General features: G+C 39.2%; 3 protein-coding genes across 4 annotated transcripts; 2 read left to right on the forward strand and 1 right to left on the reverse strand.

The window, feature by feature from the left end:
* Window positions 1–11: 11 nt before the first annotated feature.
* On the forward strand, window positions 12–14,805 carry LOC132200038 (tyrosine-protein kinase Btk29A). 2 transcript variants are annotated; one of them, XM_059625208.1, is made up of 16 exons: window positions 12–203; window positions 326–488; window positions 957–1,058; window positions 3,069–3,270; window positions 4,326–4,565; window positions 10,570–10,631; window positions 10,794–10,877; window positions 11,308–11,372; window positions 11,620–11,685; window positions 11,740–11,868; window positions 11,928–12,121; window positions 12,178–12,349; window positions 12,413–12,700; window positions 12,761–12,879; window positions 12,929–13,062; window positions 13,118–14,805. In XM_059625208.1, exons 2-16 carry the CDS (start codon window positions 330–332, stop codon window positions 13,217–13,219), a joined length of 2,118 nt encoding a protein of 705 aa, XP_059481191.1. In that variant the 5' UTR covers window positions 12–203; window positions 326–329; the 3' UTR covers window positions 13,220–14,805. The 2 variants fall into 2 exon arrangements, with proteins under 2 accessions (XP_059481191.1, XP_059481192.1); XM_059625209.1 differs by lacking the exon at window positions 957–1,058.
* LOC132200043 (probable bifunctional dTTP/UTP pyrophosphatase/methyltransferase protein) lies at window positions 14,229–15,830 on the reverse strand. The gene is made up of 5 exons (XM_059625216.1): window positions 15,721–15,830; window positions 15,559–15,661; window positions 15,232–15,473; window positions 15,034–15,180; window positions 14,229–14,965 (listed from the first exon to the last, which is right to left on the reverse strand). Exons 2-5 carry the CDS (start codon window positions 15,646–15,648, stop codon window positions 14,818–14,820), a joined length of 627 nt encoding a protein of 208 aa, XP_059481199.1. The 5' UTR covers window positions 15,649–15,661; window positions 15,721–15,830; the 3' UTR covers window positions 14,229–14,817.
* Window positions 15,831–15,846: 16 nt separating this feature from the next.
* LOC132200041 (actin-related protein 6) lies at window positions 15,847–17,322 on the forward strand. The gene is made up of 3 exons (XM_059625212.1): window positions 15,847–16,348; window positions 16,422–16,826; window positions 16,881–17,322. Exons 1-3 carry the CDS (start codon window positions 15,936–15,938, stop codon window positions 17,251–17,253), a joined length of 1,191 nt encoding a protein of 396 aa, XP_059481195.1. The 5' UTR covers window positions 15,847–15,935; the 3' UTR covers window positions 17,254–17,322.
* Window positions 17,323–17,353: the final 31 nt, after the last annotated feature.

A 17,353-nucleotide genomic window follows, 5' to 3' on the forward strand; every position in this document is an offset into this window, starting at 1 on the left:
AGTTCCAAAATTTGGCGAGAGATGACGTTGGTGGCGCCCCGTGAAGGAAAATTCGCAGACGTGTGGAATGTAGACGGTAGTGTCCTAATTCGCCTGTAATTTAGATTTTAAGGCGTCCGACTATCCATTCGACTGATTTCCGATCCGGAGGTCGGCCACGGGGTGATGCTCCTGCCCGCAAAGTCGGCCGATCGGCGCTGCTGGTGAGTTTGCTGCCGAAAATCAGACACGCGAACAGGTGTCTCGCGCGCGGCCTTCAGACCTCTTGCTCTCAATCCTCTCTCTAAATTCGCTGAGATTTAATATTAATTTTTCCCTCGTGCAGAGCGATGGCCCAGACTGCCCAGACGAAGGACGAGGTCCTCAAGCAGGGGTTGATGGTGAAGCGGTCACAGAACAAGAAGCGCTTCACCACTGTAAACTACAAGCAGCGCTGGTTTGTTCTCACCAGGAACTACCTGATTTATTACGATGGAGATTCCTCAGAGGTGCGTATCCAAAATCAGCCCTTCTTATGAATTTATTTAAAAATATATATACCTGCATGCTTTTGCTTAATTTTTTTTTTAATGAAGTTCTTCAGACTTTCAACGATTTTTTTATAGCTCTGTGTATTATGTACATGTACAAGTATTTTTATCTACTTTTCCTTTTTTAAATAATAAAAAGGCTCACTAAAGTACGCAACTGCAACAAAATATAACTGACTACGACCCCTCAATTCTTTGTAAAAAAAAATCTGTAAATATTATGGTATTCACAAGTTTACTCTTCAAATTAATTTTGATCCCACAGCTTGGCACCCTATAAATTTATTTACCCATTTTGTAAAAACTATGAAGTCAAATGTGACTAAATTTTGTGTATATTTTGTACCAGCATGTTGATGTTGTTTGTGTGATACATAAGTGTGTTGGAACGAGGAGTGAGAGGAATGTTTCTGGCTCAATTTTCAGGAAGTGCCAGCCTCTGTGGCTCTGGCCACGGTCAACGGCTCCACCAAGTCCTCGTACGCCTCCGAGCTGCCATGTCTGCAATTGCACTCTCTGCTTAGCCGGGTACGATGATGATAACCATTGGGAACGAAAGACTAACAAGGCTCTGGAGATGGTGGCTCTGCATGATAGAACTCTTGTAAATTTTCTGCTCCATTTTGGTACATTTTACTTTCAAAAACATCTGTGATTTAAAAAAGCTTATCTAATAAAATAAAAACAGACTTATTTACTAACACACTTCATTTTGCTTGAGACTGTGGTTTTTCCTTCTCTAATCTTTGGTTTTTTCCTCTTTCCTTTCTTTTAATCTGTTTAAATTATGCCGTTTTTATGTTTCTTATTAAATATCGTGGAAATCAACTGTTATAATTAGATCTAAAAATAGGGCTTGTTTTGTAGTCAAACTTTTAAATTTTTGTTGGAGAATTAGAGTTTGCTAAATTGAAGCTTTCTCCAATTTTGTAGGAAACTAAAAAAATTAAATCTTGGGTTTTTATTCTGCTTATTTTTCTAAAGTAATCAAGTAAAACTGATTTAAAAGCCAAAATTCAAAAAAAAAAAAATATTTTTCATTATGCAGGACTTTTGTACCAATAAAGAGGAACATATAAAAATAAATAGAAATAATAGTATTGAGGCACACAAAAAAAAAATTTTTAAAGCAATTTAACAATCAACATTTCATTAACCAAAAAGTTGTATAATTTTGTTCTGCTTCAGGCCAATTTAAAAATCTCAACCCTACAGCAGCTATTGAATATTCAATGAGATGCAACCAGTGCTAGCGCCGGTTAAAATTTCCAACCCTTCCCCTCTGATGAATCATGCGCCGGGCTAATTTTTGCGCGCAAAACCGTCGGCGGGGGCGAGACAAAAAGAAAATCCGCATTTTTTCGGGGGTGAAATGCAAAGTGAGTCAGCAGCGCGTTTGCGGGCAAAGCGGTCCGTGGGGAAGGAGGGGTGGGCGGAGGGGCAGGGTGCAGGCCCCTAGGCGGCCGGTCGGCGCATGTGTGGCCGCCAAGGGCTAGAGCAGGCACTGCAGTCGCAGCCACCCCTGTCAAGCTGGCCGCTGGCCCCCGCGCGTCCTCCGAGCGCCGCTAATTCGTCCTCCCGAAGGCCTATTGACCGCGAGTGGTCCGAAATTGTGCGCTTGCCATTGAAAGGGTCGTCCCTTTTGGTTCGCCGGGTGCAGCAGGGAGGTGAGTGAGCGATCGATAATGGTCTCGGAACAGACCACAGCTGTTCCGGCCCAGTGGCATCACCTTTTTGACCCTCGGTGCCATCCTAATTGCTACTCGACCACAATGGCCCGAAAACTAGTTTTTGCTCGGCGAACCAGATTTCCTTAAAGTGGCCGGGAATCCCAGCAGCCGAGCGCCAAAAGCCGCCGAGTTTACTCAAGTGTGGGAGGGCGTGGTGTTCCCTTTATCCTTTTAACAAGCTCTCTGTTGTCAACCTGCTCACTTCTTTGCCCACTTTTTGCAACTTTTGCCTCTCTGCTGGAAAAATAAATTATTCTCGCGCGAAAAAACTGTCACGCCTGTTGCGAAGAAGATTTTCGCAACAAGAGCGAAGCGCCGAGGGCGCTCTTTCGGCACATATTTGCTTATTGATTCATGCAGGTTCCCTTTTCTTCCTTTGCCCATGTAAACAAGCTAGCAAAGTTGATTACACGAGAGAGGTCGCGGTTTGCCCGCTTGAATGGGGAGGAAAGGGAAGTTTTTTCGCGAGAAAAGAACCCACCATCCGGTCGAATAAATTATTCATTCTTCTTTTCAACCGGTGAACTTATTATTCATTTCCTACTAAAAGAGCCTCTGATAAACGAGGAAATGATGAAAGAAGGAGTGTAATATTTTTGGTGCTGGATAAAAGAGGAAAAATAACAAATGAGGCTTTCTTGCTTTAGGAATTCTGACAATGAATCGCTGTAAAATAATTTTGTTCTATTCCTGCAGTAGATTGCGTTGATTGTTCTGTACATTCTAACCCTGCAACTTATTGTCTTGATTCATTGCGCCGAGGTGCATTTCGCCCACACTAATAAGCATACATGTATGGATTTTGCAGCGGAGGCGAGAAAGAGGTCGCATAGAACTGAACAGAGTCAGCGTCGTAGAAACCGCTCAATTAGCAGGGGACGGAGAGCCGCCACCCCCTGTGGGATTTGCTTTCCAGGTGGTCTACGCCGAGGGAGGCCAAAACTACACCCTCCACTTGCTCGCCTCCAAGGAGCAGGACAGGGCTGACTGGATTAGATCGATCAGAAGCGGTAAGGCTTTTTTTCATCCTTTCAATTCATGCCCGTAGAGCTACAGACGTTGAATTCGATTGAATTTGGACTGCAAGGGGCGTCTATTGATTAGCAAGTCTATTTTGAGCGTATTTGCTGAGTGTATTACTTTTTTTTCAATTTAAAAATAGCACAAGTATTCGTTTTTCCCCTTTTTGCTGATCACATGGAAATTTTTCCAACCTGTTTTGACTGAAGAGGTTGAAAACTTATAGAAAATCAAAATTGCACAGTTATGCTTCTTATGGATCTTTGTGTAACCTCCAACACGTGGGTAGGATTATTAGTTAAGGTTAAGAGTTGATGGAGTTATTAACCTTAATAGTTTCCTGAGCAGCTGTCTTCTTTGTTTTTTGTTTTTTTTTTTTTTTTTTTTTTTTTTTTTTAGATATTAAATGCATAAATTTTTGCCCTGAATCAGCATTTTGAAACTAAACAAAAACCTATCAGGATAGCAACTGTGAATTTTTACCCTCTAAATGTTGCCAGGCCCCATAACTGAATTTAGTGTTTGAATTTTTTTATAAAAAAAAATAAATGAAAAACCTAAATTTTCACCTCCAATATCATTGCATCACTTTTATGAGAACTCTTTCCTGATATTAATGTTCTTATTGCGCTATAAATATCCGTCCATAATAATAATTTTTTGTTTAAACTATATCTTTGGAATCAATAAAACTGTCTTACGCTCAAATGATTATTGCTAATTGTTGCTTAATTAATTTATTGAGTAATTGCATTGCACCTTATCTCTTGCTTATAACAAAACAAAACTTGAGTCTATGCCGGAATTTTCAAATTATTTTTGAACTGTTTGCAAATTATAAATTTAATATTATCAGTGCGGCAAGCATAAAAAATTTTAACCTAATCCACTCATTAATCCTTTGTCAAACACACATTGATTAAAAACTGACACGTTCTTATTCAAAAGGTTTGATTAAAATTCATCCAATCCCACTGCGACATTAAAAGCCGCAAAGCAAGATAAAATTTTACGTCCGACTGACGTCGCCGTTCTTTGGTTTCAGTTTGCGCAGAAAACTCCAACCTGAGTGAACGATTTCACGTGGGTGTGTGGAACGGTCGGAGGTGGTCGTGTTGCAGGGTGCCGACTCGTTCGGCAGACGGGTGCGACTCGAGTTCGTGGACCCCGCGCTCTCAGCAGTCCAATCGCAGCAACTCGGTCAACCAGCAGACCAATCCGGCAGTGATCAGTCCGCCGGCAGCCGTGGCTGAGCAGGACCAGCAGCAACCCTCTTCGCGCTTGGGTGAGTACAATCTGATTTTATTTAACTTAAAAAAATAGATATATAGGCTTAAGACGGGGAACATTCAATTTTCCGCAAGAGCGGTTATTCTCTTCAAATTGCAACTGTCTAGTTTAAAATCCAATTTGAGAGAAAATAATTGAATAATATAATTTTTGACGCATTGAAAAAAAGCATTATGATGGCCCCCGAAGGGTTTTTAGCAATATAAAAATCTTTAGTTAACTCGCTTTGCGTTTCTTCCCGTGGATACAAAATTTGTTATAGAATTAAAATTTATTTTGAAAAAGCTTAAAATGAATTTAAAAAAACCCATCATAATCTAATCCAAGAAATAATCATTGTGGCATTTCAAGCCTTACACGGTCAAAGGTGATTTTCATGGTTTTCTGGTTGACTTATTGCATCCAGGGAAACAATAATCAGCGCTCATTGCAGCACAAACAGAGTGAAAAACAAGCATGTCGTGTTATGCGCATTAATGCGCTTTGCAAATTGCAGCTAGGTGCTCTTTGGAGGTCACCGTTTGCTTTTATTTTCTTTTTACTCTCGGCCAGCGTTGATTGCTCGTCACTTGGCTAGACAATGGCGCTCGTTTGCCAATCAAGGCTGGACGCTTTACGGACACGTCGGCGGTCGAAATCTCGCCGGGAATTGCCTCAGGTCAACATCGGAAGTAGCTTCTTCTCTGTGCTCGCTGGGCAGCGCGCCCGGCCGGGAAATGAATTAGTTCTCCGGCCTTGGCTTTGATCGGAATGGCCAATGAATCGCGCGGTGCGTGCTTTGCGAGCCTGACCCTGGTTACATCACCTCACCTGCTACTTCCTCTTCTTTTTGTTCAAACAACTTTTTTATAATTTGTTTTATCAGCTTCTCTTTTGTCCGGCTCTAAAGATTTGTTTTCCTATTTGAGTTTCCATCTTGTGCTATCGTCTGTCGGCGGAACTCTCGTTTCCTCTGGCCGGGAAGTAGAGACGTCTACAATAAAATATAAGGACTTCCTCGACTTTTCTTACTTACTGGTACTTTTTTTTCTAACTTAGTTAGTGAGCTGGAAATTTAATAATTATAAAATAATTATGTGGGGCTTTTTCGTTTTCTTTCTTTTTAACACCCAAACGGGTTTTTTTTATTAAGTTTAAATTAAGATGCAAAATAAAAAAAAAATAATAATAAATATTAAGGTTTTATGAACCTTGGTGTGGAAAGATCACATATTATGAAAATTATGATTGGATTTTCATTTGCTGTTCATGAGAATAATTTATTTTCACTCCTTTTGCCCTCCATTAGTTTCTGACAAAGGAAGAAAAAAAATATGATTTGAAAAACTTTTAAGTATAGTAAGTATAATAACTTAATATTTACAATAGACAAAATAAGGATGATGCTAACATTCGGATATTATCTTATTATTTTCTTATTTATATAAAATTAATTAAGAGTTTTTGAAACTTGTTGCATCTCGTTTTGAATATTTGCGTGAACCCATCACCCCCATGCCTATAAAACGTTTTTATAACCAATATTTTACTGCTCTTGTCGGCCAATGTGTTTTCACAGTGTTTATTATTATCACAAATCGAGTCCTCATTTTTTTCCCCAGATAAGCTAATCCACGCTTGCTTAACCCTATTTTTTCTCTCCAGAAGCTACTAAGCGACTACGGTTTGTATGGTGCTAAATGAAAAAAAAAACTTTTAATTATAGTTCCATATAATCTTGCAAATTTTATTGAATTGATGATGTTAGTTTTTATGCGAAGGAAAATACAATACAATATAGAAGTTATTCTTTTCATTAATTATGCTGAACAAAGAAAGTGGGTTAATGGCATTTGTACTGTAAATGAACATAAAATAATGTCAAGTTTTATTTCCTGCACCACTTTGTGCAGTTTTACGGAAAACAATCACGTTTATCTGAATTTCCTTTTGCATTAAGTACTATGCAGGAAAAATCTTTCAAACTGGTGCAAAATTCCGTCGCCAAAAATTAAAGGTTTCCTTTCTCATTCGTTACGGAAAATCCCAATCAATAAAATACGTCACACCCAAAATCAACCGTATCGTAGACACGCATTTCTAAACAAGCATCATCTTATTCCGTTCCATTTTACGCTCACCGACCGCGAGATTACAGAGCCGAAAAAACGATTTAAGGGCACAAAAAATTGTTTAGGAAAATAATAGACGGGTTTTTTTCTTTACTGCAGTGCGCGGTGCCCAAACGAGGTGTTGTTCGTTCACCCTGTCTGGTGCTCGACGAGCGTAGGATCGACTCGCTGGGATGCTGCATTGTCGTCACCTTTTCAAGGCCAACCAGCAGCATCTCCAGCCGACCGGTTGGTGGCGCGTCGGGTCCTCGCACCGCGGTCAGGTCCCAGGCAGGTGCCATCAGTCAGTCTGAGGTGCCCTTACGAGGCGCCTCACGTCCTTTTTCTCTCTCGATCGTGCGACAGGTGTTTTCAACCAACGTGGCTCGCGGCGGCCAAAAGGTGGCCCCTTCGGGCGGCATGGTGCGCAGGGTGCTCCGCTGCGGGTGGCCCCTGTGGACCTTCCTGGGCTTGCCATCGACCGCCTCCTCTGCCGCCTCCAACTCATGCTCCTCGCTATCTGGCTCCGGTTCTTCTTCAGGTTGGTCTTTCAACCACAGTTCGATGGGACCCCATTTACTTTTATTATAACTTGTAGACATGTTTTTCTCTTAAATCTAGGACCTCTTTCAATATTTCCTCGATTAACTAATCAATTTTTTTTTTATAATTAAAAATGGAACAAACTGTCCGGACCTAAATATATTTGGGGGAGAATCTCATAATCTAGTTTTTCCAACCGTGCAGCTTTAACCGCCTCTCAGCTCTGAATAATTCCGAAAGGATTTAACATTTCAACTGATAAGGATAGTGGAATCGTTAATTAATTCTCAATCGATCAATTGCAGTAATCTCAACGCTTCTTAACGTTATCGAACTTAAATTTATCAGTTTTGGCTACCTTACGTCTATCCACGTTGTTTAGTGACAAAACGTGACCGACTCTTTTTTTTCACATACCATGTATGTACAGAGGGCGATCCGAGCTTCGCCGCTAATTTTGCTGGAACGTGTCAAGGCTATAATTTGAATGCTATTTTTAAATTATATGAAATAGAGACAATGAAATTTTAATTGGTATTATTCTATTATACTTCACAACTGAATTGAAGTTCGAATAATCAACTTTTTTATTTTTGTTTATCATTTACCAAAAGTCTAATTCACACCGGGCACCAAAGGCTACTTTCTTATCTTAAGATTATAAAATTAAATAAAAGTTAAAAAAGCAACTGGAAAAACATGGGATGTGGGAACTGTGAGATAAGAAAGTGCATTAAAATCATGGCTGATTAAGATTCTTTTAAAACTTCAATTGAATAAAAAGTGAGCCCAGGATGAAGAAATTCAGCTGGAATGCTCGCTTATCCACAAATATTTTTTTCATTATTATTATTATCATTTGTAATAACTAAGAAGTAATTTCTCTTCTATTGTTTTACTTTAAAGATGGAACTAAATTGACGTAAATTTTGTCACGCGAATCGAAAAGACAACGCTTAGCAAAACATGAAATTTCGTGCACTTTTTTGCTGTGATAATATCAAATCGGCGTCCAACGCATCTCGGCAAGGACAAAAAGCTGAGCTTGCCAAAATGAGGCGAAATTATTGCAGATTCCACAATGCGCGTCTAACAATGAGGAAATTACTCTGGCGAGTGCCGTGTTGATGATCGCGAGCACCTCTAGCCTTGGCAGAAACGTGCTTAGCCATAGGTGTTATTTTGGCAGGAAGACCAACTTCTTGCGCCTGCCTGTATAAATATACAGTCGGTGTATGGAAGCATCTTCATGGGTAATTTCACGTCCGTCGCTCGTGACTGCGACGCGTTTCTGCCAGCTCTCTGCCTTGACCTCAGCGCAGTCGGTCGCTTCTTCATCTTTCCTCGACGCCACTCGATCTTTATACTTGGGCGGGCTGATGCTCGGAAAGCAAATTTATAGCCACGTCGTTTTTAATCGGTCATGGAAATGTACTGAGGTTGTGCAAACCATACATGCTATTTTACATATCTTCAAATTAATATTATTATATGAAATACACAAAATTAAATTTTTCCTTTGTTTAAAAGTGTCCATGTTAATCTAATTTTAATTTTTATGAAACAAATGCCTATAATATTTATAAAAAAAACGGCCATAAAAAGCAAGAAGTTAACTTTCACAAATTTATGTCATTGTGGTTGGAAGATTCATATTTTTATCTATTTCAGTATTTCACCTTGTTCCAAAACTTGTATATTGTTATTTTGTGACATTTTACGCATTTTACTGTGAGGAGAAATGTTTTCTAATTTCATCCATGTTTCACTTTCAAGACAAAGAGCCTTATTATGTATTGGTCGATAAATTCTCTCCCGAAGATCAACCACAGGACAAACGAGCACATGCTTAATTAGATGTTGGCTCGATGGGCCCAGGAGATGAGTGATGATGCTTTTGTCATTGACTGCTGGCTCCTTTGGTTATTTGGCTGCAGCACTCACTCAATTCAGTCAGGGTCTCGTGTGAAGAAGAAGCTGAAGGATAATAACAAGGAATCGTGTCTCTAATCTGGCCGCCGATAGATCCACCTAGCGATAGGCCCAAAGAGAGAAATTGCCCTTGACCCAAGTCGGCAGCTGAAGATGCTTCTCACTCGTGGGGAATCGGATTATTATTGTTACATTATACAACGCTAATTTGGCATCGAAACCGCCAATTAAATCCTTTTTCAACCAAACGATTTACTTTAAAATAATAAAAAAAAACCCTCGACTAAAAACGCCGAATACAACTGGCGGCTTCTCTTTGCGCAATTATTACCTTTTATTGCACTTTTGGCAAACAATTAAACAATGCGCTTCCTTCGCCAAAAGTTACGACTTTCGTAGTCAGTGCCGACGCTGGCTTGGTCCACAGAGGATCATTGAACCCAGTAACAAGCCTCTCGATTTTCTTTCTCATGGCGTTTGAGTAGGCGGATCCCTGCCTGGATCACTAGTTATTTTACTTTGCTCCACCTTTTATTATTAATGCAGGTTGCCCGGCTGTGGCGTTGCTCATTTGAATTGGCTGGACCATCGGCTTTTGTATATCCACTGTTCCTATTATTTATCAATGCCACTGTCTGATGGTATCCTAATTTAAAACGCCCCTTTTCTTTTTTTCTATTATCTGTGTCTATATTGATTTGAATGAACTGCGCAATTCGCTCGGCACAAAAGAAATGCAATTTCCTCTTTTCGCTTTCATTTGTTGCGAATGGTGCTCAATTTGAGCTTGTTGAAAATCACCAGTAATTTTATAGGAAATGAACATGCTTTTAAATTTTATGCTTGCTGACGTTAACGCTGTTTTGGCTTTATATTCTTTATTTCCTTTAGAAAGACGTCATTTAATTTTATTTAAATAACAAGTTAAGGATGTGTGAACACTGTACATTAAAATTAATGATGTGGCACATTTCACTATTTAAATGATTCACATGAAAATTTTTATTTCATATGTGTGAAAAAATAAGAGTGTTAATGATTTCAATGCGAGTTGATAGAATAAGGTGCAGTTTACTCAAGAGACCTTATTTTGAAAGCAAGACAGTGGCTCTTATCTGCTCAGGCCAGCCGTGCTTGTCGCCAAAGAGTTATTTTAAGTATTCCTCGCTTCACTTAATTGCTTTTATGACACCTACCGAGTCCTCTGGTGTGTTTCCAAGTATAATTTTATCAGTAGCCTTTCTTGGAAGATGAAAGCTCTAGGGACAGATAGATATTCCTTTTTTTATTCCTTTCAGAAAAATGTGTCAATCTTGAATAAAGAGGCGGAAAACAAGTTGGTTTTTGATAACGACAATTCCGGTCTGATAATTGTTTAAGGAACTACATAGCAGAGTCATTTGACTAAACTCAGTTCTTTTTTTCTAATTACAGGAGCACCTTCCACGCCCATAATGCCTGGAGGAGCACCAGGGACGCCCTCCTCAAAGGCCAAGGTGAAAATTGTTCTTTATCTGTTTTATCTGACTGAATCGAGATTAGTGGAACGGCTAGCGTTGCGCATTTGCTGATAACAAAAGTGCTCCGCTCACAAAGACCCTATTAATCTCTCTGTCTCTTTCTTGCTGCTGTGCGATCTAATGAGTTTGTCTTCGCAGGAAAAGTTGATGATCCGGCCAAAGGTGGTTGTCGCCCTCTATCCTTTTAGGGCCATCGAGGGAGACGATCTATCTCTTGAAAGGGTGAGTTGATATTTCAACCTCATTGTTGTTATTGTTAACTGGAAAAAGATTTCCTGATCTTGCCCAGCATTATAAAGACAGTGGCGAGACAATAAGCATATCAATCTCAGCAATACAATTCTTCACCTCTAAATTTTAATCAATATCTCATGTTCAATTAAAAATAAAGATGATAAAATTTATTTCGTAAAAATAATTTTATTTTTACTAGTTAGAAAGGAGTGCTTCATCGAACATAATTTTATTTGAAGCTGAATTTAAGTATTAATTATAATTATTGTAAGTAATGAAATTTAATTTTCTGCTAGCTTAAAGCCACTGGAAAACACATTGCAATTAATTATATTATAATTATAATTATAATTGATTTGGTTTTTCTTGCTGCTGTTTGAACTAATCAAGTATAATGAAAAATTCCGTATGTTTTTAGGGGGCAGAGTATGAGGTGCTGGACGATTCTCAGGAGCACTGGTGGAAAGTGAAAAATGAGCAGGGGTGAGTTTTGCTTGATTCAATTTTATTTTGCCCTTCAATTTTTTTTATCGCAATCTGCATAGATACTCTGATTAGATTCATTTACGTGTATCAATTTATAAATACAAAGCCATTAGGAGTTTTCTAATATTTTTGGTCATCAAATTTAGTTTTGCACTGAAGTAATGAAGTTCAAAATAAAGAAGTAAAACCAACTTATTACGTGAGGGCTCGATTACAATGTATTAATTTTTTTCTAATTTTCCAGGGCGGTTGGATACATTCCTAGCAACTATGTCAAAGAAAAAGAATTGCTTGGGCTTCAAAGATATGAGTAAGTACAAAATAATTTTCACTTAATGAAATCATAGAAAATTTTATTTTAAAGATGGTATGTTGGTGACATGTCTCGACAAAGAGCAGAGAGCCTGTTGAAACAGGAAGACAAAGAAGGCTGTTTTGTTGTCCGCAATTCTTCTACCAAGGGCCTGTACACCCTTTCTCTTTATACAAAAGTGTAAGTTAGGAATTCTTATATTTTTGTGCAATCAAATACTTGAATGTTTACTCCCTTAGTCCCCATCCACATGTCAAACATTACCACATAAAGCAAAATGTCAGAGGAGAGTTTTTCTTGTCCGAGAAGCACTGCTGCAACTCGATCCCCGAACTGGTCAACTACCACAAGCACAACGGAGGAGGCCTGGCCTCGCGACTCAAAGCTTCTCCTTGCAACAGACCGGTTCCAGCCACTGCAGGACTCAGTCATGGTACATTTCCAGGCCGCAACTATTTTATTTCAAGCACTGACATTTACTTTCCACAGACAAATGGGAAATCGATCCAATGGAACTGATGCTTCTGGAAGAATTAGGCTCTGGACAGTTTGGAGTCGTCCGCAGAGGGAAGTGGCGTGGGTCCATTGACGTCGCTGTCAAAATGATGAAGGAGGGCACCATGTCAGAAGATGATTTCATCGACGAGGCCAAAGTCATGACGTAAGGAAGAATAAAATTTTTTTTTTTTTTTTTTTTTTGCTAAAATTTTGGTTGCTTTTGTAGAAAGCTGCAGCATCAGAATCTTGTGCAGCTGTATGGTGTTTGCAGCAAACACAGACCAATTTACATTGTCACCGAATACATGAGACACGGCTCTCTACTCAATTATTTGCGGCGGCACGAGCAAACCCTCGGCGGAAACGTCGGCCTTTTGTTGGACATGTGCATACAGGTCTGCAAGGGTATGGCCTATTTGGAGAGACACAATTACATTCACCGAGACTTGGCCGCAAGAAATTGCCTCGTTGGTTCTGAGAACGTTGTGAAAGTTGCTGATTTTGGACTTGCAAGGTAAAAATTAAGAAAACGAAATATTTGGTTGGCGCTTATTAAATTTTTGTTTCACTTCAGGTATGTGCTGGATGACCAGTACACTAGTTCTGGAGGCACCAAGTTTCCTATCAAGTGGGCGCCACCCGAGGTCCTGAACTACACTCGCTTTTCAAGCAAATCTGATATCTGGGCTTATGGTATTTTTCTTATGATAAAATTTGATTTAAAATAAAAATAAATTCCTAGGTGTTTTGATGTGGGAAGTCTTTACTTGTGGTAAAATGCCTTATGGCCGTCTGAAAAACACTGAAGTTGTCGACCGTGTCCAGCGAGGCATCCTCCTCGAAAAGCCTAAAGCGTGCTTCAAGGAAGTTTATGATGTGCGTCCAAATTCCAAATAATTTATGCATTTTTCTAATTTTCTTTTTGCGACAGGTGATGCGCAAATGCTGGTCGCACAACCCTGAGGACAGACCGTCGTTCAGAGTGCTCAAAGAACAACTGGTGAATGTGTCCAAAGGTCTGCTGGCTGATTGACTCGCGCTGCACGCCCGTCTCACCCAACAGCAGCTGCAGGGCGGCCATGAAGGGGCAGCCGCCTGCACGGCATGCGCCGCCTACGGTCCACCATGGACAGAGCTATGCCTGGCCATGCAAACCAGCCACCAGCCCTGCTACCACAAGGCCCAGTAGAAATTGAAGATCTGGATAAAAAAAAGAAGCCGTCAAAATAGGGCTGCTTTGATAGGATTCTTGAGAATCAAAACTTAGGCCTTTCCTACAAGATCTCGTTTGTAAATCCGTCAAATTTGTTTCCAATCTGTAAATAATTTGTGTCTCCCCCAGTCATTGTCTTGTAAAAATTTGCGAGTGGTTTTGTTCAAGGGCCAACACTGACTGATAATATAAGAGTGGATTGGGCATGACAAACTCAAAACAGAGAGAGACGTGGAGTACATTTTTGCTGTTGCATGGTTGTGTAAGCCATTTTAAGTCACTGACAAATGAATCGATCGCTATCATAATTATAATTGTGAACATTTATAATTTTAATTAGTCAAAAAGCTTGGTCCTAAAACAAAACACCAAATTTATAGGACGTTTGTTGAATTTGAAACGATAAAAGCAGCCAGATGGAAATTCTGGTCAATACTGTCAGACCACTAGCTGCCCACTCAAATCTGAATTGGAAATTCTGCTCGAGTGTTTTTTAATGTCATTGCTAGTGGTCTGAATATCTAGAGATGTTTGCTTCTCCTGATGTTTAATAGACTATAGCTTCATCCCTCAACCATTTGTGCTCCCGGATGAGTCACAATTATGGAAATCTTAAGAGAATTCAACGTCTGTCACGAAAAGCAAGGCACTCTAAACTTTGAAAAAATATTTTTCTTAATTTCAAATATAGTGGCTCGATGCAGAAGGAATAGAATATAATAAAAAAATCTTTTTCATGGAAATTTCAAATTCAATATCAAGAGCGCTTCCCCTCCACACTGTTCATTAAAACTTCCTTCTTGTGTACTTCCTCTTTGAAGCAGAGGAGGTTTTGCAGAAAATTGTGCTCTCCAAGCTATCAAAGAAAGCATGCTTAAGATATTAATCATTACTATTGTCTTTGTTCACAGTGACAATTCGAACGGTGTGTCATTGTCATACTGAATAATATTATATAGATTCTGTGATTGCCGCATTTTGGTACTTGATTTTCAAGCGTGTGTATTATACAACATTATGATTGTTATACATTCACAAACTCACACACCACACCACACATTCACTGACTTGACACAGCATAATTATAATTATATTCGTAAGAGACAAACAACCTACTATTATGTGCTGGAATTTGAACTTGTAATACTTGTAACTCTCTGTACTTTAGCAATTAAAATAATAATTTACTGTTGATCTGTGTTAATAATGTTTAGAATCGAGACAGAAAGAATGATTCCTACTGCTCTCTATCATTCCATTTTAAGGTGTTGTGCACAGAGCAAGTGAGGCATTTAATTGTATTTCTGACTAGAGAGCATTTGACGCAAGGATGTACATAACAGACAGTGCTTGTGTAATATAATTTAGTGTCGACGAATAAAATTGTTTATTTACCTCGGGCCACACTTTTCTTGATTTTATTCCAATTTTGAACGCTCCACCAAGCCTACAAGTTGTTTGCAAAAGTGGTACACTGGAAAGCCGACAATGTTAAAATAATCGCCATTCACACTCTTCACAAGCGTTCCTCCTATACTTTGGATCCCATATCCTCCTGCTTTGTCCCTAAAACATTTCAAATTATTATATATGTGGAAAATAATTCTTAATTATAAATTATAATATCTAAGTACATTGGCTCTCCAGTTTTTATGTATGCCTTGATCATTTCGTCGGTCAGTTCTCCAAAGGTGACTTCTGATTTCTCAAAAAACTTCACTGTTTCTTTGTTTGTTTTTAAAACAATTCCTGTGTACACAAACTGTGATTTTCCACAAAATCTGGAATGGGTTCATTTAAAATCTCATTAATATTTAAGGGGAAAATAATACTTTTTCAGCATTTCAAAAGCGTGATCTTCACTCTTTGGCTTTCCGTAGATTTGACTTTCAAAAACGACCACAGTGTCTGCGCCAATAATTAAATCCGGCTTCTTAGCGTCATTTTTCAATCTCTCGTAAACTTCCTCTACTTTGTGAGCTGCAGTATCAATCACAAAATCAGATGGGTCATGATAACTTGCTGGGTCTAAATTTTCTTCAAAAATAGATGGAATGACCTCAAATTTAAGACCCTGTAAAATTGAATTATAAATTTAAATACATTGAAAAATGACAAAAATGAAATTTGTTTTTCATTGATAAAAATATTAATTTTACAATATTGTCGAGGACTTCTTTTCTTCGAGGGGAACCACTGGCAAGGATAATTCTTCTTGCATTCAAAATGTACTTGAAAGGCTCTAACATTTTTTATGTTCAGCTAAAAAAGCAAAAATTTATTCTTTTAATTGGTGACGTATTATATCAACTATTACTTACGGACGGAGATTTAAAAAAACAAAACTAAAATTTTCCGCAAAAAAATTGTCGAGGTTGCATCAAAGTTTTTTTTTAGCTTTTATCTACCGTCAGGTTACGCCCACTTGATGCCGGCTGAAAAAAACAACATAGCAGAGTTAGCAGACATCAACAGCAACAAGAGCCGAAGAGCGAACGACAAACAACTCTGAAAATTGACATTTTAAAACTTAACCATGACTGCAAAAAACGTGTACGTCCTCGACAATGGTGCATTTTCACTGAAAGTGGGCCTGAGCAGTGAAACGAAGCCGAAAGTGATCCCGAATGCAATCATGAAGGCGAAGAGCGAGCGACGGCGTCTCTTTGTGGGCAATGACATTGAAGAGTGCCGCGACGCCTCGGGTCTTTACTACATTCTGCCCTTCCAGAAAGGCTATCTCGTCAACTGGGACACGGAGAAAACCGTGTGGGATCACGCGTTTTCGAAAAACTGCTGTCCGGTCTCGTTTTCGGACACTCCACTTATTTTCACGGAACCGCTGTTTAACTTCCAGCCCCTGCAGGAAGGAGCCAACGAGATTTTTTTTGAGGAGTACGACTGCTGCAATCTACTGAGAATTAACGCAGTAGATTTAAGCCAACACAAGTGCGTAAACCGAGATTATTTATATTTGATTTTATCGATTTATTAATGATTTTCTGAAATTATTTTATTTCAGGTATCTGAGTGATCATCCAGATGCAAAAGCCTGCCTGGTCGTGGATTGTGGCTACAGTTTTACTCATGTGGTTCCTTATATAATGGGAAAGCGCAGAACCGATCTTATTCGAAGGATAGAAGTTGGTGGAAAATTGCTGACAAACCACCTGAAAGACATCATCTCTTATCGGCAATTACATGTCATGGACGAAACATATGTAATGAACCAAGTCAAAGAGGATGCCTGCTTTGTGGCTGAAGATTTGATGGCGTCAATGAAGGAAGCGGCCACCAAAGGTCCAGCAAACACTATCCTCAAGGAGTACGTCCTTCCTGACTTCACCAGCATTCGAAGAGGCTACCTTAGGGACGTTCAGGCCGCGCAGGATGAAGGCATTCAACTTCTGCGGCTTAATAATGAAAGGTGAAATTATTGTTAAGTATATAGCATAGAATAGAAAAATAATCAAACTTTTAGGTTTGCAGTGCCGGAGATTTTGTTCCATCCATCGGACGTTGGTCTCCAGCAGATGGGTATTCCTGAGCTCATAATGCACATCATCGGACTTTGTGAACCAGAGACGCAGCCTCACTTGTGGAGAAACATTGTCCTTACTGGTGGTTCAACCCTTTTCCCAGGCTTTGAAAAAAGACTAACCAAAGAACTGCGTGCTGTTGCCCCATGCGAGTACCTGGTCAAGGTTACTATGCCCAGTGATCCACTTGGATATGCATGGCAGGGTGGAAAAGCGCTGGCTGCAGATCCAAAAGCTATCAAGGAAAAATTCATCTCCAAACACGAGTATGAAGAACACGGACACGTTGTGTGTGCTGAGAAGTTTGACATATAAAATGGACATAATCAATTTGATCATTCCGTTTTTTTTAAATCAGTTTGTAAATAAATGCTAGTTAAATTATCTCTTCATTTTTGTAAAACAAGAAATTAAA

The sequence above is a fragment of the Neocloeon triangulifer genome, unplaced genomic scaffold (assembly GCF_031216515.1).
Source record: "Neocloeon triangulifer isolate White Clay Creek 2 clone unplaced genomic scaffold, ASM3121651v1 ptg000014l, whole genome shotgun sequence".
Lineage (NCBI taxonomy): Eukaryota > Metazoa > Arthropoda > Insecta > Ephemeroptera > Baetidae > Neocloeon > Neocloeon triangulifer.